At 38.0% G+C, this 27,205-nt stretch overlaps 1 protein-coding gene across 4 annotated transcripts in view; it reads left to right on the forward strand.

Moving 5' to 3' along the window:
* Positions 1–3,773: 3,773 nt before the first annotated feature.
* ZNF451 (zinc finger protein 451) overlaps positions 3,774–27,205 on the forward strand; it is an 88,396-nt gene continuing 64,964 nt past the window's right edge. The window contains exons 1-4 of one of the 4 annotated variants that reach the window (XM_042986598.1): positions 3,774–3,868; positions 4,419–4,502; positions 13,654–13,734; positions 15,240–25,806. In XM_042986598.1, coding sequence (XP_042842532.1) covers positions 3,848–3,868; positions 4,419–4,502; positions 13,654–13,734; positions 15,240–16,736 — 1,683 coding nt within the window. In that variant the 5' untranslated portion in view covers positions 3,774–3,847 and the 3' untranslated portion in view covers positions 16,737–25,806. Of the gene's footprint in view, positions 3,869–4,418; positions 4,503–4,681; positions 5,065–13,653; positions 13,735–15,239; positions 25,807–27,205 lie in introns of those variants that run through there. The other 3 variants (XM_042986594.1, XM_042986596.1, XM_042986595.1) reach the window with 3 other exon arrangements.

Here is a 27,205-nt window from a genome sequence, read left to right on the forward strand (position 1 = left end):
GTCTCCAGAATCTTAAATGCTGCTGTGCAGCCAATATTCAGACAGATGGTTCTATAAATAATCATTCAACAAAAAAAGCAAGTCAATAGAAAACTGATGAAAACAGGGGTACCTGGGTGCCTCAGTCGGTTAAACGTCCAACTCTTGGTTTCAGCTCAGGTCATGATCCCACAGTTCGTGAGTTTGAGCCCCACATCAGGCTCTCTGCTGTCAGCACAGAGCCAGCTTCAGATCCCCTGTCCCCATCTCTCCCTGCCCCTCCCCTGTTTGTGGTCTTTAAAAAAAAAAAAAAACTGATCAAAACTAAAGTTGAAGCTTAAACTTCTTTGTTAAATTGTGAGTTTAAAGAATAGTATCATGGGAATGCAAGCTGGTGCAGCCACTCAGGAAAACAGTATGACGGTTCCTCAAAAAACTAGAAATAGAACTACCCTATGACCCAGCAATTGCACTACTAGGCATTTATCCAAGGGATAAAGGTGTGCTGTTTCAAAGGGACACATGCACCCCCATGTTTCTAGCAGCACTATCAACAATAGCCAAAGTATGGAAAGAGCCCAAATGTCCATTGATAGATGAATGGATAAAGAAGATGTGGTATATACATACAGTGGAATATTACTCGGCAGTCAAAAAGAATGAATCTTGCCATTTGCAACTACGTGGATGGAACTGGAGATAAGGTATTAGGCTAAGTTAAATTACAGAAAGACAAAAATCGTATGACTTCACTCATGAGGACTTTAAGAGACAAAACAGATGAACATAAGGGAAGGGAAACAAAAATAATATAAAAACAGGGAGGGGGACAAAACAAGAGACTCATGAATATGGAGAACAAACTCAGGGTTACTGGAGGGGTTGTGGGAGGGGGGATGGGCCAAAGGGGTAAGGAGCACTAAGGAATCTACTCCTGAAATCATTGTTGCACTATATGCTAACTAATTTGGATGTAAATTTAAAAATGATATTTCATCAACTTAAAAAAGTGATAAAAATAAAATGCGCAAAGGACTTAAGAAAATATTTCTCCAAAGAAGACCTACAAATGGCCAACAGATATATGAAAAGATGCGCAATCATCAAGGACATGTAGATCAAAAACACAATGAGATATCACCTCTTAACAGAATGACCATTATATAAAAAACAAAAAAATATGATCTAGCAATCCTACTTCCAGTCATTTATCCAATGATTTGAAATCAGAATCTCAAAGAGAGATTTGCATTCCCATGTTACCTGCAGCATTATTCTCAATAGACAGTGTGGAGTGTGGACATTACCTAAATGCCCATCCACAGATCAAAGGGTAAAGAAAAGGAGATTTACATACACCGTGGAATATCATGAAGCCATAAAAAAGGAAATTCTGGTATGTGGTCTACCTAACATGAATGAACTTTGAGGACATGATGCTAAGTGAAATAAGCCAGTCACAGAAGAACAAATATGGCACAATTCCACTTACACGAGGTACCTAAAGTAGTCAAGCTCATAGAAACAGAAAGTAGAATGGTGTTGGCCAAGGGCTGGAGAGAACGAGAGTGGGGAGCTGCTGTTCACTGGGGTTTACAGTTTCAGTTATGCAGGATGAGCAAGTTCTAGTCACTGCTTATACTGAATTCTGTGTCATACACTTCGTTAACGGGGTAGAGCTCATGTTATGTGCTTTTTGCCTCAATAAAAACTAAAAAAATATGAATATTCTCCACCAAAAGAAAGAATAATATCAAAATAATATCACTGATCTAGATCTAAAAAATCTCTTATGTTGTTTAGGATACAGTCTAAGAGAACTAAATTAGAGGAGTTACCAAAACCAGTGGTAGGCTCCCTCACCAATCTAAACTCATAAAGCAAAATAATGGATCCACGGCCCAAGTAAAACATAAAAAAATATAGCCACACAGAAAACATTTCCCCATAGTTAAAAAGTCTCCATTTTGAACCCTGAACCCTTCAGGAAACAACTCTGCTTCTTCCAAATCTAATCAGTCCCTACTTCACACGCTGGTCTTAACATCACGCAACCCAATCTCTTAATTTCCTCAGATTGAGAGGAGTCTCTAAACTTTGTTTGTGGTTTCTTCTCCTTTGCTACACTAAGCTAAATAAACCTAGTTTTGTGGTAACTACAGGCATATCTCTAATCTTCTGTTAGTGTGTTGCAAAGGATTTTCTTAAAAACACATAGTCTAGCTACCCAGAGAAAATTACTGTTGATGATTAAGTAGTTTTCCTAATTCAGGCATGGTTTTCTTGGCAGTTGACGTGGTTCTTATCATATTACTTATCTTGCATTTTTGAAAAACAGGATTTTAGAAATTTTAGCTACACATTTTCAATGGAGATGAAAACACTATAGAATTATATTGGCAGAATACATCCCAAAGTTTAACCATTTCATTTTCCAGTCACTAGACATTTAAATGTTTTACAATTTTTCTATTACAAACTTGTCATAAATAATATTTTGTATACATATTTTCCTACAGACTAAGGTATGTCCTCAGGATAAAGCCTTGCATTGACAACTGAATTGAAGAATATGAGAATTTGGGAGCTCCAGCCAGAGAAAGCTCGTTTTCCGATAGTTTTACCCATTAACTCCTACCTGTAATCAGTCTTTTATTCTCAATTTTTTCAAGAATTTTCAAACTTAGGCAGAAAAGCAAATGAAGTCATAAAGCACTTGCTGGAAAAGCAGAAAATAACAAATACCAAGAATAATTACTATAGGCATAAATAATCAGCTAGGTGTGGACATAGGCAAAAACAGGCATCGGAAAATTTAAAAGAATTTTCCGACTTTAAAAGTTCTTTTCAAAATTGTTGGTGTAGAAAAAAAAAAAAAAAAGCCGGACAGTTTTGTATGACATTAAAGTGAGAAAAACCACACAAGTAAACATGAGTCAACTATTTTAAAGACTGCTTTTTGAGTATGAACGCTGAAAAAAAAGCTATTGTAGTAAGGTAATACTCTGAGAATATCTTTAAACAGCGCATGTTTTCACTGGCCTAGAGCTTAATGATAGTTAGCTAGGCCTTGGCTCCCTGGACTCTTGCTTCGCCAGTTTTCTTCAGGCCAACCTGGAGACTGGAACTCTGGTCCTCAATTTGCCTACTCGGGTGTATTAATACATGCTATGGCTGAGAGAATGAAGCTAGGGAACAGGTGAGTAACATAAAGACACCTCGGATTTCTTTATCTCAAAATTCAACTACACCTTTACATTTCGGGCCCACCGCAAAAAATACAAAATTAAAAAAGGAATATGAGAATTTAATCCCCATCATCCGCCATTAGGCCAAAACTGACACCGGTGAGCTTCAATTCCACACCCATACAATACCCAATTGCAAACACACCTCCACATCCCTGTTCCTGCCCTTCACTATGAAACAGAACCTAGTCAGTCCGCCCACGGCTCCGCAAAGCTGCAGCTGACGTCAGCGTGGCAAAATGTGTGCGCCATGCTTTGGAGTCCTTTTCCGCGGTTTGCTACTGACGCCGGGACGGTCTCGGGCGGCACTAGAACTACAATTCCCAGGTTCCTGCGCGGCGCGGAGAAGGCAGGCCGGGACTGTGCGAAAGACACTCCGGGGGATAGCGGGCCAGAGCCGGCCGCTCCTCCTTTTGAAGCGGTTTCGCACCTCTTTCCGCCCGCGGCGTCGGTGGCGTCGGCGGCGTCGGCGCTCACGCAGGGGCGGGTCACGGCGGCGCGAAGCGGTGCTGGGCGGGAAGGGAAGTCGTGGCGGCGGTGGCGGCGGGGACAGCTGCGACGGCGGCGGTGGCGGCGGAGACCGCAGCAGCGGTGGTGCTGTCAGTTAGGCCGTCGGAGAAATGGGAGACCCGGGGTCGGAGGTGAGTGGTGGAGCGTCGGGCCGCGGCGTTCTCAGCCGCGTCGCGAAAGGGCTTTGTGTTTTGTTGAGTGTGCGGCCTGCTGTGCGCCCGCGGGGCGAAAGCCTCGGCGTCTCGGGCCGAGCCCAGCGTTCCGGCCTGGTGCGGGTCCTAACGACGACCCAGCGGTAACAATGGCCGCCCGGCCGCCCCCGGTCCCCTACGCCGGCCCCGGTGCTCTCTGTTGTCGCCGCTCTGCCCGCGAGAGCGACATTTTGAGACAGGATCGCTCTTCGGCGGTGAGCGTGCATCCCTCCTCCTCGAGCAGATAGGGGAATTCGCAGGGGCCGGGGGGTCGTTTTCGGCGTCCGCTCCCCGTGGCTCCGCGTCTGCAGAGGCAGAACGCGACTCCATGGAGTTCTGTTCTTAGTCGGATTTGCGTGCAGTTGTGCTGTTTGGTTTCCTCAAGAGCTCGTTGTTTTAAAAAGCTCTTTCTTTTTCGTTCCTTTTGGGAAAGTCTTTTCCACCAAGTACGTGGCTGTATAGATAAGCGTGTTTTGGCTTATTTTTATAGATAATAGAATCTGTCCCTCCAGCTGGGCCCGAAGCATCTGAGTCAACAACGGATGAAAATGAAGATGACATTCAGTTTGTTAGTGTAAGTAGCAACGACATTCGGGTTTTTCCTAGAGTTCCAAGACTGCGCGTGGTAAGCCATTATGTGATTGTACTGCACCTGTCCACTCCTCATTGAGCAACTGTGTGTGAACGTCTGATAGGTACTAACACCGGGGAGCGTGGCGTAGGATTAGGAAATTTCCCCAAAGAGGGCTCTGAGCAGCTGCGGTAGCCGTCACAAAGACTGCCGAAAGTCCGTGGTGCTCACTCCATCACGCTTCTCGTGCGTTTATTTAGCGCCGTTTTAATGCTTAGTCTAGGCGTGTTTCCAAGAGGGACAAGGTTGTCCTGTAACAGATGACGATGCAGGCGAGGGAGAGAGGACAGGTGATGATGAGGAAGGAGGTAGAGAACAAGAAGGCTTGCAAGAACTCAAAATCTGAGCGTTATGTAGCTGCATAACATGAAGGCGACTAGCTTGAAGACTTCCCTGACCTGTGAGATCATGGTGTTTGTTATAGCATAGTGCAGGAGTTGATGTTCATATGAAGATCCCCGCATCACCAGGAACACACATATTTTTCAGAATTTCGTCCCTTCGGGTCAGTGGTCTTTAAGCATTACCAAGGGTAAATGTGCGGATTCCGGGGCCTCACCCTTCCATACCCACTGAATCGGAATTTGTAGGTGGGACCTAGGAGTCTTCCTTTTGGAAAGATGAAAGGACATATGAATCTCTGAACCACAGTTTGTAAAGCCTTGGTTTAGGCAGAGTGGGGGTTATGACGTATTTGGAGATGATTTTCACCCAAAACTGTCAAGAGTTGCAAAGGCTCAGCTTAAAGTGGTATCATAGTTAGCTAGAGAATACTTCTACTCTAAACCATTTTCTGAATACTGTAGTTATTTGAGGTTTGCTGTGAAACGTGTATAGTTTTTCTTAATAGATTGTAGTGTTTTTATGTTTGTTGGTTTGGGACAGTTTGTAAAGCTGGTTATTAAATGATATCCTCTATATACCCATCGTTAGGGCCATTGTGGTGAAACCATTCTTGTATTGTCTTTAATTGGTTTATTGAGGAGTCTTTCACGAGATCATTTTTTTGGCTGTCTTCACCATTGCTAGTGCATGTGGTACTTTTTCCTTTTATTTATTTTGAGAGTGAGAGAGAGTGCAGGTTAGCATGCAACAGGGGGAGGGGCAGAGAGAGAGAGAAAGAGAATCCCAAGCAGGCTCCACCCTATCAGCACAGAGCCTGGTGTGGGGCTTGATCTCACAAACTGTGGGATCATGACCTGAGCCAAAATCAAGAGTCAGATGTTTAACCACCTGAGCCACCCAGGTGCCCTTTGTCCTTTTATTTTAATTCTAGTGTGGTTAACATAGTGTTAAATTAGTTTCAGATGTACTTTTTCTTTTTCTTTTTTTTTTTTTTTTAAGTGTTTGTTTAGTTATTTTGAGAGAGAGCATGGGAGCAGGGAAAGGGGCAGAGAGAGAAAGCTAAGCAGGCTCTGTGCTATCAGCACAGAGCCCAACGCAGGGCTCGATCTCATGAATTTTGAGATCATGACCTGAACCGAAATCAAAAGTTGGATGTTCAACCAGCTGAGCCACCCAGGTGCCCTAACAGTGGACTAAAGTATGTTGGTAACAGGATTCTATGGCTTCTTAGGACAAATATTTCAGGTTGTTCCTGAATATTGGTATTTGGAGAATATTCATCTTGATATTTGTGTATATGAAAGAATGATATACTTCTTTATAAACTATGGGTGTTGGGTTGAGAATCATGGAATTTATAAAAATAAGATTTGAAAAACTTTTTGGTACTTGTGGAATAAAAAATTACAGTATAGCATGTATGTAACTTAAGCTTAATAATGTATTAAGCTGAAGTTCAAAATACTCTTTATTTTTGAAATACTGTTTTAATTTTAGGGGCCCCTGGGTGGTGTATTGGTTAAGCATCCAACTTCAGCTGAGGTCATGATCTCACGGTTCATGGGTTCAAGCCCCATGTCAAGCTCTGTGCTGACAGCTCAAAGCCTGGAGCCTTCTTCAAATTCTGTGTCTCCCTCTCTCTCTGCCCCACCCCTGCAAGTGCTCACTCACACACACACACACACACACACACACACACACACACACACTCTCTCTCTCTCTCTCTCTCTCTCTCTCTCTCTCTCTCTCATAAATAAAACATTAAAGGGGCGCCTGGGTGGCGCAGTCGGTTAAGCGTCCGACTTCAGCCAGGTCACGATCTCGCGGTCCGTGAGTTCGAGCCCCGCGTCAGGCTCTGGGCTGATGGCTCGGAGCCTGGAGCCTGTTTCCGATTCTGTGTCTCCCTCTCTCTCTGCCCCTCCCCCGTTCATGCTCTGTCTCTCTCTGTCCCAAAAATAAATGAAAAACGTTGAAAAAAAATTAAAAAAAAAAAAACATTAAAAAAAAGCTTTTTAAAAATATTCTTTTAATTTTAAATGTAGAGAATATCTTACATCTTTGTGTCAAGAATAAAAAATATATAGTGCAGGGGCACCTGGGTGGCTCAGTTGATTGAGCATCCAGCTTCGGCTCAAGTCATGATCTCATGGCTTGTGAGTTCAGGCCCTGTGTCGGGCTCTGTGCTGACAGCAAGGAGCCTGGAGCCTGCTTCAGATTCTTTGTCTCCCTCTCTCTCTTTCCCTCCTCTGTTCATGCTCTGTCTCTCTCTCTCTCTCTCTCTCTCTCTCAAAACTAAATAAACATTTTAAAAAATTAAAAAATATATTGTGTGTGCACCTTGATACAACACCTTGTATTTATCCCTGTTGGCAAATACAGGTTCAAAGTTCTGATAGTTCCAAATGAAGAAGTGAATTATATGTATTAAGCACAATTACAGTTTTAGAAGAGATCTATGAAAAACATTGCTTCTACATTTTTAGTGATAACACTTAAGTGATAATTAATGATAACTTAATTCTATTTTAAAATAAATTGAGATATAACCTTCTACTTCTCTCTGTAAACTAATCTTATCCTTGATTCCTTTAGGTGATGCTCATCCAGTAAAGATAACAAATTGTTCTCTGCTTAAGATTTCTTCAGATACAAAAATGGCATTATAATGTTGCTTCTTGATTTACTCTGGCTTGGATTTCTTAATTCACGCTCATTAATGGAATTTTCCCGTCTTTGATCACATGGTGGCACAGCAGTCTTTCAGTGGTTTGCAAAATATAGCAGTGTGCTGAAGGAAAGAAATAATAAGGATAATAAATCCCTTTCATTTAAATTATGTTGAAATATACGTACAGAGAACTGCACGGTTTATAAGTGTACTGTTTGATTTTTGCAAAGCCAATACCTGGGTGATCTCAAACATAATGTTACCATAGCAAAAACTTTTTATTTAAGCATTTTGCTCTCATTTTCTGTTTAGTTTAATAATACAGGTGTATCTCCACCACTCCCAGTTATTGTAAAGTAGAAACATTTGAAACCTATGAAAACTTTATAAGCTAAGAGGGTCTAAAGCAAAGAAGCAGTTACCGTTTGCTTATATGGAAAAATTTTCAGCATTTCCAGACCCCAAAAATAACCTCTTTTTGGCTTTTCTGATACCTTAAAACACATCTTGCTAATGGATGTCCAAAATAAATTGAGATAAAGTACAGATGTTTACAGACATAATCCAAAGCTATGGCAGTGAAATGCTGAGTTTAGTTCACAGGGAAGCAGCTTGGCAGTGGTACTCTCGCTGCTTGGGGTGCATACTGCCTCTGTAATGGTTTTCTGCAAAACAAATGCTGTACAGTATTTCTGTTTTTCATCACTTTTTTTTTTTTTTGTATAAGAGAAAATCTTCAGATTTACTTCAGTTAGTGAAAACTGATACCAATGTAGGTCTTTCGTAAAAGTGAAATGGTGTTAACACAAGCTTTTGAAAACTGAGAATATTTTTCTGATCCCTTATTCAGCCACCATCTTTCTGTCTTTCTTTGAAACTTTGTATATTTTAGTTAATTTACTCCCAGAAAATGGTTTTAGCCAAGAGCTGATGACATGATTTTTCACAGTGCTACTTGAGACACAAAGGCAACCTATTATAATCTTGGTAATAGCACATGAGATTTAGGTTTTAGTCAAGATTATTGGTATAATGTGGAATCATTGAACATATGGAAATAGTGAAGGAAATCAAGGTATAATTTCATCATTAGCTTCTGAAGCACATAGGTCAAGTGATAATACTTAAACTGCAGTAGGTAAGAGTCATGGGCAAAAATGTGAAGGTATCTTGGCTGGGTGTCTTGCACCTATAATTAGCTCAGTAAATAAAAATAATGCTGGAGCTCATGATATGCAAAGTCATGAAGTAAGTACTCTAGAACTACAAAAGATTAATTGAAAATAGGTCCTACCTGTAAGTGCCCATATTTCAATGTGGAAGATAATATAGGTTATGAGAACTGTGTAAATGGTTGTAGAAAGTAGTTATTTTATAAAAAGTACCCGGTGCTATATAAAAAAATAAAGGAAGCCTTTTTGGCCTAGGTAACATTTAGTATTTGTATTTAAAAGAGCATTTTGAAAAGAAATAAGGAAAGGCATCAAAATGGGAAAGCAGGGAAGATTCTGTGTAGTTTTGGAGGATAAAAACTTTTTAAGTGAAAGAGAAAAGGGTGGGCCAGATAGTGTAGATTTTGAATTGTGGTCTAAAAGTGGCAGTTGGGAACCACTTGGAATTTTTGAACTGGGCAGGATTGCACAAGTAAACTATATCCCTGATCCTGTAACTGGAAATCTATTGAAAAAACACATGCATTATTAAAATTTTAGATTAGAGTTTTGCATCAGTATTCAAATCCATATTCTTTTAGTCTTGGGTGAACTACATTTCTTACAGTCCATATCTTAATGTATCGACATTATTTTCCATTTACAGTTGACCCTTAAACAGTGGGTTTGAACTGCGTGGATCCACTTGTATCTAGTTTTTTTTACAGTACTATAAATGTATTTTCTTTATGATTTTTGTAATATTTTTGTCTTTATTGTAAGAATACAGTATATAATAACATCATACAAAATACCTGTTAACCAACTGCTTATGTTATTGGTAAGGCTTCCAATCAACAGTAGGCTTCTAGTAGTTACGTTTTGGGAAGTCAGATGGCTGTATGTCGATTTTCAATTCCATAATGGAAGGGAAGGTTATAGCCCAAACCCTCATGTTCTTCAAGGGTCAACTGTCATAGGTAATTGGTGTTTGGTTTTGTATGATAATCATTTTTCTAGTAGCAGGAATGAAAGCTTTTTGTGTCATTAATTTTTTTTTTTTTTACTTAGAATATTAATATTAATTCAGCTGTGTTACTAAACTGTGTTGTTTGTGCCTGTGCTCCTGGCCCTAATTGTGCGGCCTTCGGGAGTAGAATCCTTTGATTTTGTTATTGGTACAAAAGGGATGATGAGAGTGATGGTTTACTAGTTGATGAGTTGAGCAAATTCAAATAAAATGCCTTTAATTGGAGGACAACATGCATTTATACTTGTTAAGAACATAGGCAGTTACTGTAAACATTTTAAGAAATGTTTCTTGACATAATACACGTTCTTATGGGGAATTAATAACTTATTGTTTGGTTAGTGTTATGAGTTATTCAGATTTGAGGGCAATAGCAAGAAGTCTTTTTTTCTCTTTTTGAAGGAAGACAAAGTTTCTTAAAAACTTAGGTAATAAGGGATTGATTTAAAAAAGCATGTAGAGTCACCTGGCTGGCTCAGTCAGTAGAGGATGTGACTCTTGATCTCAGGGTTGTGAGTTCAAGCCCCACGTTGGATGTAGTGATTACTTAAAAATAAAATTAAAAAAAAATGTAGTGTGTATACTTTGAACTTAACCTCAGAATTATAGTGACCACACAGCCGGTTATATATTTAGAGAATCAGGTGTACTTCACTTAGTTTTCTCATTTGTTAAAAGGAGTAATAGTAATAATTCACTGTTTCATCTCATAAAGTAATTGGGGATTAAATGGAATCATTTACATGAGAAGTTTAGTACAGTTCCTGTATAGGGCTCAAAGACAAATGTTATTGATGAGTAGTAAAATTAATGGAATACTAAAATGTTTTGATTCGTTAAGTTCGTTATGGTGGCATTTTTTCCATATCCATAACTAAAGTTTAGAGTGTGTGCATATAAGTAATATTTTCCTTGGGGATACTTCTCTTATTTTTTAACTCAGCTTCTGCTTTTTTTGGTGGTCTCAAATACATGTCATCGTCATCTACCATTCTTTCACATACAAACCCATAATTATTTGCTGAGTTAATCAATAAATATTCTAAATGACTCTTGGTTTTTCTCATTTTTGGATTTCCTACCCAGATTGTTTTTACTCTTTTAATTAGTGTGAATCATATGAAGTTGTCATTTTTCGCTAGTTCAGGAATAGTTGGTTGCATATCAGTCTAATGGTTCACCCTAGCAGTAAATTTGTAATAGTCTTCTTTCATCATTTCCTGCTCCTGCTATTTTCTGCTATTTCTGCAGCTGTTTTTAAATCCCATCTGTGACCTTTTTCTTTATCCTGGGTTTTGGGGGTTTTGGGGGGGTCCTCTTCTACTTTTTGCTTTGTACTCTGTTACCTTCTTTCGTCTCTTTTTTCTCTGTTTATGGAAGCTCTCTCTGCCCCTCCCTCTGTGTATTTCTGGTAACCCGGAGACTTTCTTGGTGGGCTGTTGCTATGGACATGTAATAACAATTTCTAATGCACATTTCTTGAAGAGCCCAAAGTTAAGGCGTTAGAACAGGAGAAGCTAGCATATTTTTATTTCTTCTACTTCCTTGAATTGAATGTATAACATTGACAATAACAGTGGTAGATTGTAGTCTAAAGGTAGGTGATTCCTCTCTGTTGACCATAATTGGAGAATATCCTCTTTTCTAAACTTCCCATTTTTAGGGGTACCTGGGTGGCTTAGTTGGTTAAGCGTCTGACTTTATCTCAGGTCATGATCTCACGGTTCGGGAGTTCGAGCCCCGCGTTGGGCTTGTGCTGACAGTTTAGACCCTGGAGCCTGCTTTGGATTCTGTGTCTCCCTCTCTGTCTGCCCCTTCACTGCTCATGCTCGCTCACTCACTCTTTCTCAAAAGTAAACATTTAGAAAAAATAAAAAACATTTTTTTAAACTTCCATTTTTACAGCTCAGGCAAAAATCTTAATTACTTATTACATGATCCCTGTCCTTAAGTTCTGGTCTCTGGTTTTATCATAGTGCCTAGATAAAACCTGTCTGCAAGGATAGCAGTTTTCTGCTTGAGGAGAAGTAATAGCCTAAGGGAGAAACAAGTTATCTTTGAGACGGAATGTCTCTTCTAAGGAAGAGGATATTTAAAGATCTTAGCTTCTGTGTCCTGACTCTAGTCTTTCTCTGTTAGTTTATCCACTGAATAGATCGCTTTGGCTTGCCAACAGTCAGCTTTCTGCATCCTAAGAAATCTTTCCCTCAGCTATATTCTCTTCCTGTGTTCCTTTCTCTTATTCTCAACATATTAGAATTTAAAAAATAATATTCTTTACTCATGGCCTTACTGCCTCTTTTTTTTTTTTAATATTTTATTTTTAGGTAATCTCTACAACCAACGTGGGGCTCAAACTTACAACCCCAAGATAAGAGTCGCATGCTGCATTGACCAGCCAGGCGCCTCTATTGCCTCATGTTCTACTGAATATTTTAGAGCCTGGCTTTTATATGCTTGCTACTTTCTTGAAAGTTGTTTTCAGGCATTTAAAAATCATGTTGCCAATTTCAGTGGCAGTTTTTTTGGTTGTCCATGTTTTTGACTGCATTTTGCATTGACAACTTTTTGAGGATTCTCTAGTGTTTTTGAATTTATCCATTCCTGATTCTTCTTCAGTCTTTAATTACCTGCTTAGCTCTTCTTGAGTCCTAAAATTCCAGCATTTCCTCAAGAGCCTCATTAAATTTCTTCTTTTTCCTCATTGTTTTCTTTGTTAGCAATATCATAGTTCAATTTAGTCTTCTAGAGGAACCCCTCCCAAATCTGTTTTTCTAGTTATGTTTGTACATCCAGATTTCAGCCCTGCATTTCTGGCTTCTGCCAGTTAACTTTGTGTGCCACTGGTACATCAACCCATTATGTTCAAGAGTGTCGGCTTCCTGTTTCTGAATTCCAGATATATCCAGCTGGTTGTTCAAGCTTGAAACCTTAGGGACTTCTTTGATTCCTTTTTATTGTTGGAATTTTGTTTTTTATAGCCAATCTTTTTTTCTTTCTTAATACCCATGTATTGTCTTGTATATATACTACAACACTACTCTCTTTGCTGCTGGTTTTTTTTTTGCATTATTTGACTGATTAATTACCCTGCATTTCCCACTCTCCATACTCATCTACATGATTAATTTTAAAGCACAGTACTCATGTTTTCCTTATCTTAGTATTTATTGATTCCCTCTTGCCTATGGAATAAAATCTAGGCTTTTAGGCCTAGTATTCAAGGCCTGATATATGATGCAGTTAGTATGGTTGGAAGCAGGATGGAGAAGAATCAGGTTTGATGTTTGACTATAGGAGTGGGAAATAAAGCCAAGCTGTTAGTCAGAGAACCACATGTTTTTGAGTCTGGTTATCTAACAGGTAATTAATACTCATCCCATCTAAAAAACATTGAATCATATCTGTGTCCTTATAGCACTAATTCCTTTATTATTAATAATCCTTCCTCGAAGAATAACATTGTCTTAATATTCTACCAAGGTTTAAACTCTTCCTTTTAGATCTTGTCATTAGTTTTTTTTAATGTTTATTTTTTATTTTTGAGAGAGAGAGATAACGAGCAGGGGAGGGGCAAGGGTGGGGGTGCACAGAGGATCTGAAGCAGGCCCCAAGCTGCTCTTAGCATCCCGATGTGGGGCCTGAACTCATGAAGTGTGAGATCATGACCTGAGCCGAAGTCGGGCACTTTACCAACTGAGCCACCCAGGTGCCCCATCATCATTTCTTACTCATGTACTCTGAATATTTTTCTGTGTGTGTTCTAATTATTTTCTGGCGCCCATAGGCCGCCTCTTTAGAGGAATTCTTGCCAGTCCCAACAAAAAAAGTGATTGTTTTAAGTGACTGGTTTAGTTTGAATAACTACATGACTTGTTAATTTGCTTGATTGTTTCATAGGAAGGACCATTAAGACCTGTTCTGGAATACATTGATCTGATCAGCAGTGATGATGAAGAGCCTAGCACCTCCCATAGTGATGTAAGTACATTATATTTGATTTGCATTTCTTTCACTTTAGTCATTTAAGAGGCCTTGTCTAAGACAATTATCAAGTCAATGATGGCTGTGTTTAGGAGCTGTAGTACTTTAGTGAATGGTCCATTTCTATAGAATGAGCCATAGAAGGTATCCATTGAGTCCTTTGCCCAGAACATCTCCTACTTCCAGTTTTGTTTTTTACTTTCAGTGAGAATGTGAAAAGATAACATGATACAGCAAAGTTCTAAGACTTGAAGATGGTATCTGATAAAAGGGAAATGGAATAAAAACTGCAAGTGTTTTGGCTCCTTGTGCCCTTCTCCTTTCGTATCTCTCCTTAGGTGCCATGTATAACTGGATCCTTTTCTTCCAGAACCATGTGGCCACAGAAAGTTTGTTTTATCTTGGAAGAGAGGATGTGTGAAGATCCTTTAGAAAATGGAATGTGGGGAAGGGTTATAGGTGGTATAGTACTTCAGTTGTCATTCCTTTTAACCTTCTCTATTCCTCACATATGTAGGGTTTTTTTTTTCTCTTACCTGTGATTTATTGGTTGTGGGTTTGACCCTTAAACTAATACTTCCCTTACTCTGAGAACTAAACTAGCTGAGCCCTTTGTAGCAACCTTGTCTTTCTTTTGTCTTAGCCCGAGTTTCTATTAATGGGCTATTGTCTTGATGGATTGATGGGTTGGAGACTCCTGGCCGGAATACTTCTTGCTTTATGTTACAAGGGATTGAGACTTGGACTTGGAATCAGTATGCCTAGGTTTTAGCCTGAGCTTTACTCCTTAGTAATTTTGTGACTCTGGATAAATTAAGTAGCCTTTAATCTTAATTTCTTTATCAATAATAATACCTACCTCACAGGGTTGTTGTGAGGACAAAATGAAGTGACAAATACATACTATGTAAGCTCCTTGGAAACTACAAACCATAAAGTAGGACTATGCAACTGGCAAGTTTTATCATTATTCATTTATGTTATTCATGGAGAGGGAACAAGAATCTTTAAAGGACTTAAAAGTGACTCTTCAGTGGGGACTTTGAGAAATATTTTTGTGTGTGTGATTTTCAGTGGAACTTTTCCCAAGTTCTCTATACTATTATAAACTTCTACTTGTTGACTTACATACATTAGATGGGATTTTTAAAAAAAAGATTGTTAATCACCAGTAGTCTCACCACCTCTTCTTGTCCTAGCAGAAGACTGAGCAGTAGGCTAAGATGGCACCAATTGAACTGGGCTTGTTTTTACTCTCTTTTTTAATAGAGTGCCAGATTATTGCCAGTAGTTGGTATTGGGTTTTGGGGGTAGTGAAGCTTGTGGCTTTGACTTCTATGATCCCCTTGCAGACCTGTAGTGGATTGCATCTTTCATTGTTGTTATAATAATTAAAAAAATTGAGTTCTACTTACTGGTCATGCATCTCTGCACTTGAAAGTTAACATATTAAAAGCATTTTTTTTTCTTCCTTGGTTTTCTTGTTCATGTGGATAACCCAGAGAATGCCTGAGTCTAAGGTGCCATCCTCTGAGAATCATCGCCCAGAAATGTGCTCTAGCTGCAGTGTTCCTCTTCCCATTGGAGACAGCAGCTCCTCCTCTGGGAGTTGCACCAGCAGTCCACAAAGGATAGTTTCTCAACCTTCTTCTGTTGAGAACCCATTGGAGAACCAGAAAAATGATCAAAATAATTCAGATATTAAGATTTCTGAGACAGAGACACTTAAACCATCACAAAATTATCAGACTCTGCCTTCATCTCCAGTTCTGGTCCCCCAAGAATCTTTGGCCTCTTCAGAGGTCAAGGAGGATTTACCTGTAGAGTCTTCTTCAGCTTCACAGCATGGACAAGATGCCATCCTTTATCTTCAGACACAGGTGGCTGAGATGTCACGAGTGATACGTGATCTGCAGTCTAGGAGCTGTTTTAGATTCCATCATTCTAGGCCAAGTGAGAACTCCTCAGTTCCGTGGGACATCTCCACCTCCAAGGATGAAAATTTATCTACGGTTGATGAAGAAGCTGACTGCAAGTCCCCCTCAGCTGATGACAAAGGGCAGCCAACTGATCCCAGTCAGTCTAGTTTCACAGGTCTTTTGAAAAGAATGGAACAAAGAGGTGTTATAAAGAGAGTAACGTTACAATCTGAAGCAGAATCATGTGAAGGGAAACCTGATTATGTGACCTCTAAGAAACGTTTGGTTCCTCCATTGCATCCTCTTCTGAGAATTGCCACCACTGAGGTTTTTAAAGACCCTGCTGATTGCCATCCTTCTTCCTTCATGGGGCACAGAGTATATCCTGTGGCCAAGGATACCTCTCCTTTCCAACCAAATCCACCAGCTGAGGGCCCTATTGTAGAAGCACTAGAGCACAGCAAAAGAGGAAGCACAACATCTCCTCTAGATTCTACCTCAAAAGAAATGGAGGTCATGGGTTGTAGATTCTACCATGCTGCTTCCATTGCAGCCCGAGCTGCTAGTTACATGGCCTATATGACTCAATATCAGCGTAAACTCTGGGAAGACATGGAGGATCTGGTTCATGACCCAGAGTTTGATCGTGGAAAAGCAAGATGTATAATATCAGATGGTATGGATGCCGGCCTTTGGCAGCTTTGTACTACTAGGGACATAATGGATTCTGTAGTCAGAGTTATGGCCATGGCAATAGACTACAGAAGACAAGCCTGGCTCCGACTTACATCTCTCACTAAGAAAACCCAGGAGAAGATCTCACACTTGCCCTTTGATGGTACTTCTCTCTTTGGACAAGATGTAAATGCTGTTGTTGCAGAAGAAAACAGTATAAAAGAAAATGATTATAGAGACCACAACAAATACTATAACCAACATCGATACTTTTATAGTCATGATCAGAAAGCACATTATCACAATAGAGGATATTCCAAAGGAGATTGGTACAAACCTCGAAACCACCCCTATAGATATAGAAAAAAGGGAGAATCTCCAGAACGCCATGGGTACAAGAATTAATAACCTGTTTGCATTCAGCAGTGTAGTCATCCAAGATCCTAACTATTTTACTTGTTCCTCCCCACTCAAACAGGATCTACAGGTAGGAGGTCACCTCAGAAAATAAATGCATGTCTGGAATTATCACGGCTAACATGTAATTCTAGACTTTTGAAATAGAGACTTATGTTTTATTGGCCAAGTGACGGTAGAGACTTCCATCTGAGTAGGGTTGGACAAACGTTTACCCATTATTTCTGGTCCAAAGTAAGTTCAGAGGAGGGTACTCAGGAATCTGAATCCTCTTGTGCTTAAAAAAATATAAATGATTTGTTCCTCAGGAAAATCTTACTGGTAAACTGAGGACTAGCAGATCTGGGGCCTGGAAATAACCTGCTACTGGGTCTCTGTTTACTAATGCCAGAGGCAAATCCTTCATTTTTATGTCATCAGTGCTTCCTTGTTCGGGCTTCACCTTGTCAGATCTTCACAAAATGACAAATCTGTTGTGCCCTGTTTATGTCAGGACGATCTGACTCTTCAAGAGTCCATACTACTCTCAAGCTCTCTCAGACTTCAGAATCAACCGTGCAACTCTGTCAAGAACTGGAATACAAATCAAATTTTGCCAAATCCAGTTTGCTTCCAGTAGGATGGCTAGATGTTACAGGTCTACTGTGGACACCAGCTGGAAAAAGACTTTCCTTCTTGTAACATCTCTAAAAATTTTCAAAGTAACTGTCCGTATCGAGACTGATGGCTACAGTGTCATTACCACTCAAAGCTACATGTGAGAGAATTCTTTTTATCATCATGGCCTAAGTCTTTGACCTGTCAAGCTCTCACATATAAGCAAGCTGTGAGACCCATCATGGTGTTCTCTCAGGATATTCTAGGCCTTTCACCAAGATGACCTTCTTAAACAAACCTACCTTCTAAACAGTTAAACTTTTTGAGCTTGATAATTCATCACTCTAAACACAAAAAGGAAATGTGCATTAGTGTCCTGGAAATAAAGGATGTTCTACAATCCAGGCATGCAAATCTGAACTCTTATAGGAGAATTCCAAACATGCCTGACAATCTGGTCCTCTTACTGTAATAAAGAGGGATGCCATCAAATAGATGATGTTGAGAATCCTTAAGTGTTAGAGTATAACTATGGATGTAGTAAAGAGAACATCTCATGCAGTTCTGTTTCTGGATATCTGTTTAAACGATAACATCCAGTAATGATTTCTTAAAAGTCTGAAATCAAGACTTCAGTAATATGTTCTTGGTTTATTGGTCCCTTATTCTAGTCAGACTCTTAATCATGAGAGACGACTTATCTTTTTGCTCCAAGTTGGTTCCATTAATAGTTCTTCACAATTCTGGAACTGGCAGCAGATACCTCAATTGTATATTCCACAGTATCTTTTTAATCTCAAGGCAGTGGCTGTGCAGTATACCAGTCCTTAGATCCTCGTTTTCGCAGCATGACTTCAAAAATGGAAGAAGTGTCAAGTTTGAGGGATCAGAGTCCATCACCTAGTATTATTTGCTTGACAGTCCCCCAAAAAATTTTTGTCAACAGACTTAACATTTTGTATCTCCTTAGTTTGTAAAACACCTGCATTTTTTCATCTGCTTGGTCAAAATATTTTGGATCTACTGTTAGTGGAATATAACTGTTTTAGGGTTCATGTGGTTTCTATTTCTGCCGTAGTTCTTGCACAGTGGTGATTTATATTTTCCCTAGTGCCCCACTTTTTAATAGTTGAAGCTCATTCCCCCTCCATTGTAACTATATTCAGTACCCTTTTTACTACTTTTCTTCCTCTTTCTGAAGATGCAACAGAGGTTGAAGACTCAAATCCCTACTTAGAAGAAGTTATTTTATTTTGTCAGATAATTTCAGAGTACTATATTGGTCCCATTTGTAGATTAAGCTTAGCAGACTTGATAGAGGAGATGATCTTGCACATTTGGTCAAGTCATATCTAGACTTAACATTTACCTTGAAAGACACAAGGGTCTAAGAAATCATAAAGATTTTTATAGTTTGATATGTATCACATCAGTTAAGTGGTCTCATGTGCCCTTGACATGGCACTATATAGCTTCTTTTTTGAAAGGACTAGTCACAGGTGAATTCAGTGGAGAGAGAGACCTTGGAACTGTTCTATATGGCTGCACATAGTTCCGAGTTAGCTAAGGCTACTTTAATCTCCCACTTGTCCATTTCTCCCCTTTCCTCCCCTGAATCAGATAGTGGGTTATAAATTTGATGATTTTTGAGGTACTCTTACTTTCCAAAATCCAAATCAAAAAATGATATGTGAAGATGGGATTCTCTGAAACTGCTTTGGCACTTCCACTTAACACACGCCTCCTTTTAAAATTTTTGTTTTTAATTGTGGTTAGAGACAAGACAACATAAAATTTACCATCTTAACCATTTTTAAGTGTACAGTTCACTCGTGTTAGTTCTATTTACATTGTATAGCTCCTCAAATATTTTATAAAACAGCATTGCTGTTCTCTTCTTGTGTTATTTATGTTGCTCAGTAGTAAAGTTAAAATTGCATTACCACTCTCCAGTTGATAGACTCAAGCATCTCCAGAGAATTTTCCTAAAAGTGAAAAGAAATCCCCGAATTGTTGACTGGGTAACTTCTGAAAGGGATTTGGATTTGGCAGTTGAGTGGGGATTGTCAGAATGCAGTAAATGGGAACAGCTTTTAGCTATAGATCAGTCTCTTGACTGCAGAAGAAACAGTATTCTTAACTTGTTATTTAAAAATCTTTCTCTGGCATACTTGAATGATAATGGTGTTACAAAACTAAAAATGGGGACTTGTTGTAGGGAGACAACCCCAATAGCATATGGAACTCACAATTAGATAGTAAGTTTTCTTACTGTGCCTGCCATGGGCAGAGCCTGCCACAAAAATTCTCCATTAGGTGAACCTGTTTAAATATCTCTAGGTTTTCGGGAAGCTTTGAGGTAATTGCAAATTTAATGATTTGGTATTCTCAAAAGGGATGTGTTTAATGATCCTTTTTCTTCAAAATGTTTTTTCTCAACTAGACATAAAATATATGTGAAGACAATATGATTTCTTGCAGTTACTGTGTACAGAGAAACAGTTTCCATTGTTATATGAAGTGCCTTTTTAAATTTCACCCTGCTTAAAACTTAACATTTTGGTGTCTTGCATATGTTGCTGGTGGTATTTATGTGAGTTCTGTACAGTTATTTTTTTTTTTTTTTGGAGTCTTATAGTTTATTCATCATCTGTACAATTGCACTATCTAAATGTACTCTCCTTCTGAATGTTCATTTGTTTTCTTTATAGCACTGTTGATCCATTTCAGAAGGTTATAGAGTATGCCCTTCCCCTTTATTTAAATAATGTTATGGTAGTTCTTTTTAGTTATTAATGATTGGCTCAGTTTCCTGGGCATTAAGGCAGCTTTGTTTTCTTTCTGCAGGTTCCAGGTTTTCTGATTGAGTCATTTGTCTATCTAACTTTGTTCTAAGCCATGGTAACACAACTTAATATTTGATAAGTGGAAGTGTTTGCTTGGTAAGAAGAAACAAGGACTTTAGGAAAAGCAGTAGATTTCCTGATACTTTATCCTTTGTTTTCAGACGGTGTGACAACTTCCTTATCAATGTAATTGTATTTAAACTTTTTTTTTCTTACTGTGTGGCAGCTTCTTTATAATTCCATTTATTTACATAGCCCTCAAAATGACATTTTGAGGGGAGCATAAAGTCTTTCAGGATACTTGGATACTATTTAGTATGTTACATTAGTACTATACTAATAATTTACTGAATGATACCTAAGTGACCTGATTGATAATGTCCTTAAGGGTCCAGTACATCCAGGATAACCTCAGGTACTAAAAACAAGGAGGTTGGAATAGACACAATCCAGAATCCCTTCTAGCTATAAAATTGGATACAGAGTTAAATGACATGGATAAGTAGACTTAACTGCCACATTCACTATTCTTGAGGATGTAATTTAGTGGGGTTCTGATGAAGGTTAGAAATCATGGATTAGGTCTTTGTAGGAATAGTTTATAAAGGTTGCAATAATTGAAAACTTTCTTTTTTCTTTAACGTGAGGCATATCTTGCCCCAGACTTGCACTGCTTATGTTTCCTTGTCTTTTGAAATTTGCCATTCTTAATGTCAGTGGCTAGTCCAATAGTGGATTGTGATATCTGTGTACATCTTAGGCATGTCATTCAGTTCGCCAGGTCCATTCTGTATAGTTTTCATTTGTGGATACACAAACCAATCCTTCCATTTTTCACTTAAAATATACAGGTGGAAGTTATCATTTAACTGATGATCGCTTTTGAATGCAAATCTTTTAGTTATTTTTCCAGAAATAAAGAGTTTTGTAAGCCATTAAATTTTTTTATGAAATTTCCCGTCCTGTACGAATGATGAAATACTGTTTTATTAAATCTTTTTTTTCTTATCGATTAGTGGGATAATATTTTTGTAATATTTTTGTCTTTTTTGTTTGCTTGACTTTATAGTAATGAAAACTTTTTTATAGTCGTGTTCGGTATCATTGAGTTATGTTATTACTGGAAATTATGTTTGCTTCCAGTGGGATATATCTGGAAGTGATCACAGTCCAACCATGTCCTTTTGATGTTATCATATCGGTTATTTCATTCTTTATTTGATCTTTTCTTCTCCCTTATGTAACACATCTTTCTGGAAGGATGTCTGATCTTCCCCTAATCTCTTTGATGTAGATTATATTTTTTATTCTACCAGTAATTACTAGCCAGTATTTTGATGTGGCTTTGTATACTTAAATACAATGCCTTCAGCATTATTGTAAGAGATTTTCTAGTCTTCTTTTTTAATGTCCTTTTTTTTTAAAAGTAGCCAGTCCAGTCTCTGGAACTATTATTTTCTGGCTATTGAACTTTCATCAGTTTTAAATGCTTTCTCATTTAATAGTAGTATTTTCTCATTTTATAATTTTCACACAAATGTATTATTACATATGGTTTATGGCTAATTGCATCCTCTCATAAAAATTTTAAGCCCATTACCATGGAGTTATAGAACAGTGCTGACATATAGTGTATCTTAAAGTTAACTAGTTTTCTCCAGGTCTTAAGGGCTTTACATGTTTTATTGAGATAACTGTCTATTTCAAATGGTCTCTTGGATTTTCTGATGCCTTGTCAAGAATTCAACAAGAATTCTCAGGTTGTCTGTACTTTCTTTTAGGACTTTGGAGATCTCTCAAGTTGTATTGAGTTTTCTAATAATCCTAACTAACTATGTTCTTTGGTAGAAGTGAAAGTAAATGCTTTATATCTAGTGGTATTTTAAATTTCTCCTTTGATCTTAAATGCTTCAGGTGTTATTATGAGTTCTGTTAGTAGTCTTCTTACAAGACCTACTTTGATATGCTGTTTTTTTCCCCATGAGCTATCTATGTTTTCTGTTTTCTTTCATTGCCCATAAGAGTAGCTCTGTCACGTCATTGAGTTTGAAGGGCTACAGTTAGACCTCTTGTTAACTCCCACTTTTATCTATGATGGCTATTTTACACTACTTAGTGTGCATTTAACACTAATGTGCTATAAGAACTATCATGTTTGTGGTCCCTTTTATTTATACCACTTTTAATTCGTGGGGCAACAATGATGTGGACGATTGGGGGAAAACATTTTCCAAGTCACTAAATAGTCTTAAATTTTCAGTTACATTTTTTTGAACATATTTAATTACATTAAATATCCAGCTGTTAGGTGTGCAGCCCATTCCTTTCTGCCTTGGTTCTAGTCAGTTTTTTATTAACCTCATTTAGATTCTTAGCAAGAGTTGCAGGCATGTTGGTCTTTGTCTAATGGCTTATAACAACTCCTATTTACATTTAGCAAAAATATATTTTGAGATCTTGAAAGCACCTTGATAGCCTTGAGTCTAACTATTGTCTTCCTACCTGGGAAGCAAGCAGAGGAGAAAATTTTCATTTATAGAGCTTACATTTACTAGGCTGTGTGCTAGAAGTTACAAGGCGTTCTTGAGGAAGAAATTCACTCTGATTTTGCAGATGAGGAAATGAAACATCATTAAACACCTTGCTCAATTGGTGAAACCAAGCTTTGAATATAGACTCTTCCTCCAAAGTCTGAATTCAGCATTATACTAGGCTGCCTCTATGTATTTTTCAAGGCTCTACTAAAGTCTTAACTTTTCTGATGAGCTAACTTGACATACACTAATCTTTTTCTTCCCTAAACTTTGTGTTTATGGTTGTACTCTCATCCCTTAGTATTTGATGTCTTATATTAACTAATTCCTGGTCATTTCATGTGTCAGACGAGAAACCCTAACCTCTTAGTTTTCCCATTGAGATTTCACTGTGGGACTAAGATTGTTCTTGATGCATGGTCATTGGCTTGTTTCATGTATTCCATTCATTTTCAGCACTGATTGATCATTTTAGTCATGTTTTTTTTTTCCTACCTTTTTTGTTTGTTATGTCCATTTTGTTTCAGATACACACTTAAATTTTATTAATTTTTTTTTTTTGCCGGCATCTTTAAGATATTGGCTAGGGAAAAAGGTGGAATGGTGCAACACACATGGTATTTAAATTCAAAGACCTTGATCCGAGTATTAGCAAGTCATTTATTATCTGAGCCTCAGTTTTCCTACTCTCAAATGAGGTAATGCGCAGAAGTACTTTGAAAACTCAAAAGTCAAATATAGATTTCTTTCATAGTTGTGCTGTTTCTACACACATTCATAGATATAACTGTGGGATGGTATTGGGTATAAGTACAGGTACATTTTAAGATGTGTATTTAATAGCATGTAATAGTTCTTGTCATCAGATCATTTCCCCTTGTTTACAGTTTTTTAAGGCTCAACCATTAAGCTATATTGCAAACCCATCAATGGACTAAGTCATTGAAAGGCATATTTAAAGTAAAATAGTTGCTTTTCTCAAGTGCAAGCTAAGAAATGCTTATGATAATAAGAAATAAAAGAATGTAGAATGAAGAGCTAGGATATGTAGGTACGTGTATACAGTTTTTGATGGATGCTGTTTTGTCACTTTGTGTCTATGTTGGCAACAAACTTTTATCATCATTAGCAATATCTATGTGCGGGCAGGCACTGAGGAAGGTCTGGGGGTACTGGGAGTTCATAAGAGATGGTGTATTCTCACAAGAGAAGGAAATACCAATACAATGTAATTGTCCTGTTTAGAGGATTGTCTGTGATGAGGTTGGAACAAAAGAGGGCCATCTAGAGGGATCAAGGAAGCTTTTCTTACTTAGTAAATACTTGAGCTGGGGTTTGGAACATGCTTAGAGAAGAGCCAGTTGGACTAACGGAGAATCAGGAGCCAGGCATTGAAATGAATCAGTGCATACAAAGGCATGTGGAACATCACATCTGGTTTCAGAATTGTAAGGAACAGCCTTTATGGGGCACAGTTTGAGATGCAGCTGAAGAAAAAGGATAAATTACCCATGAAAATGTATTGGTTCCTACTTATTCAAAGTGTACCAAGTTTGTATAGCCGTTACTTGTAAGGTTATAGAAGTAGTCTGTCTGGAGTTCGCTTTGTACCATAGTCTCCTGTGGACATCTAGAACAATTCTTTTTCTTCTCTGAACTGAGCCAAAGGAGGGTTTTTGGTCAGTGCACCACCAGCCCCAGGGATAGACAGCTCAAGCAGTGAGAAAGAACTGAGGCACCGGTAGAGAACAACTTTGAAGATGAACAGGATGATGACACTGAAGTGGAATGTTACATTATGGGTATACAGTTGTATACTTCATGACCTCCTATTGGCATTGTGTCCTTAGTGTAGCTAAATGTGGCTAATCTCCCTGTATGTTGGTTTATAGATAATTTGAGGGTGGATTTGGGGAAAATGAAGATATTTCTAAAAATGTTGCTTCATTGGAGTTTGGAGGTGTTGTATTGAAGAAAGACCTGTGAACCTTGTGCCAGTGGTATCTCCAGCAGCACCCAGAACACATTTTGTCAACTTCCTGTTTGTTTTTTCTCTGGTTTGGAGTTTCTTTTCTTGCTTTTGTTGCCACTTTGTCACCTTTTCTCTTTTCATAATTCATCCTTTTTCTTTCTGTGCCAGAGATATAGCAGTGGCACTCAGGGTTAAAGCTATAACTCCCCCTTAGCAGCTTCAGAGATATTTTAAAATTCCCGAGTTCCAAAGTTGTTTTTTTGTTTGTTTGTGGTCCTGTGCTGAAGGAGAATCTGTCATTCTTCCCAGGAGGGATTTTTATAAGTATAGATACTGGCAATTTACCGAAAAGACAATACAGGAAGAAGAATCTTACCTAACACGTTTGGTGGTTACTGGCCTTCTTAAATGAATAAAGTACTTTACAGAATGGGGTATATCTGTATGTATGTTTTTAAGTTTGCTCATATAAAGCAGATGTTCTGTGTACTTTGTATTTGTAAACAATAACCAGTTGGGGGTGGGAAGATGATTGCTTTGTATAAAAGGGTTGTTTTCTGGTTCCAAAGCTTTGCTGCTGGAGATGGTAAATAAATATTGTACTGCTTTGCTGTGTTTATCCCTTCTGCTCTGTCTGTATTTGAATATAAAATTCTTGAGAAAAATTGTTGCTTTTCAAAATGTTATTTTGGGGTATGGTTTGAGCCATAGGTTGGGCAGAAGAGGCTTCTGGTAAACAGAACTTCTGGGAGTACAAACTTCAGACCGAACTGCGGACCCCGGCTTTAGAATGAGCAGTAATAAGCAGGCTTTGGAATTTGAGTTTGTATTAAATAATGCAATTGTTTCAGGAATTCTTTTAAAATTAATTGCATTCGTCAGATGGATAGATAATATGATGATTTACAAAGTTAATTACACTTTCGCATTTGATTGCTTCTTTGAGCTTTTTTAAAACTTGGAATCCCTTATAGAGGATAAGGATAATGGCCAGAATAATCATTCTCCAGTTAACACCCCTCTGACTAGTTTGTGCCAGCTGGTATTCAGGAAGGATGCTGTAACAACAAATAAACCTCTCCCTTGGATTGTTCTCTATATCCCCTCTCCCTAATCTTCTTCCCCCCCCCCCCACCTCCTACAAAGCTCATCTTTCCTTATTACTGGCTTTTCTGTAGCCAAAAAAGCACCTTTGGTGTGTCAGATAGGGAACTGGGTTGTTGTGATCACCTCTCTGGATAACTATTTTTACAGTGCTTTCTCCTAGCTTACATCATCCTGTAAGGAGTGAGAATTAGTCCATTTCACGGAGTGCTCCATTGGCTATATTCATTATTTCCATTAAAAAATAATTTTGTATAATGCCAAATTTGATAGTTACTCAACAACTAAAATGCTTTTTAGAGATTGGTGATTTTAAAATATGTCAGTTGCTCATTATAAAAAAGCCTCAAAATGATATAATGCCACAAACTATTATAAAATGATAATTTCTTCTGTGAAGCCCTGCCTTGTTCAGTATTGTTTCTAGAAAATGCTTTACAAAAGCAGATTTATTCTTTTAATTCTGTATTTCCTTTAACTTAATCTTGGCAAATATTTCTAGAAAACTGACTTAATGGCAGTAAGAAGCTCAACTTTTGGGTGAGCAGATGAATGAAGAGTAAAATGGAAAATCTGCCTGTATTTAATATTTTAAAAACATTTATTCATGAGACCTTAGAAAAGTTTTATTAAATGGATTATAGCCTGTTTTCTCAGCATTCAGTGCCAAGTCCAGTTCTTAACTACCAAAGGGGAGTTGGCAAGTATATGGCACTTGGCTTCTTAAACTATAATACACTGAAGGATTGAGTGAATGGTCCAAGAAATGGGCATTTGTAGATGAATTTTGAAAGAAAACCCACCTGTGAAATTCAAGTTATAGTTAAAATTACTTGTGGGACATTGTTAGCTTTCTTGTGAATAAATATGTATATTTAGAAATTACCTTGGTCGTTGGAAAAGTTAAGAATGTTGCTTTCTATTTTTATATTCCAAAAAGAAAAAGAGGACGGTCAGGTTTAGGCTAAATAAACTAGTATTTTTAATTTGACTAAATATACTTTTAATAATTTACACTTAAAAATACAAATGGGTATGGGTACTTCATAATTTTTTTAAAGCATACATGTATTTTGCTTTTTTTTTTAAAATAGTAATGGTGTTTGACATCAAAACTGTGTAAAATACACTTTCCTGATAGCCCTTAAGTCTGTTGAATTGAATATGACTTACCTTAGTTATGATTAGTATCTTTTTCTGTTAGGTTTGGAAAATAATGTTATCTTGTCATTGGATTTCTTAGAGGGAAAAATCTGGAGGAAAAGAAAAGTTAAATACAATTTACTAACAGATTATGTTGCTTCTAGATACAGAATTTCCATCTACCTTTATAAAGTATAAATGTTAAACTTCTATTTTTGTAAGGGATTAATTTAAACCAGATCTATCATTCCCAAACAAAAG

The sequence above is a fragment of the Panthera tigris genome, chromosome B2 (genome assembly GCF_018350195.1).
Source record: "Panthera tigris isolate Pti1 chromosome B2, P.tigris_Pti1_mat1.1, whole genome shotgun sequence".
NCBI classification, from domain to species: domain Eukaryota; kingdom Metazoa; phylum Chordata; class Mammalia; order Carnivora; family Felidae; genus Panthera; species Panthera tigris.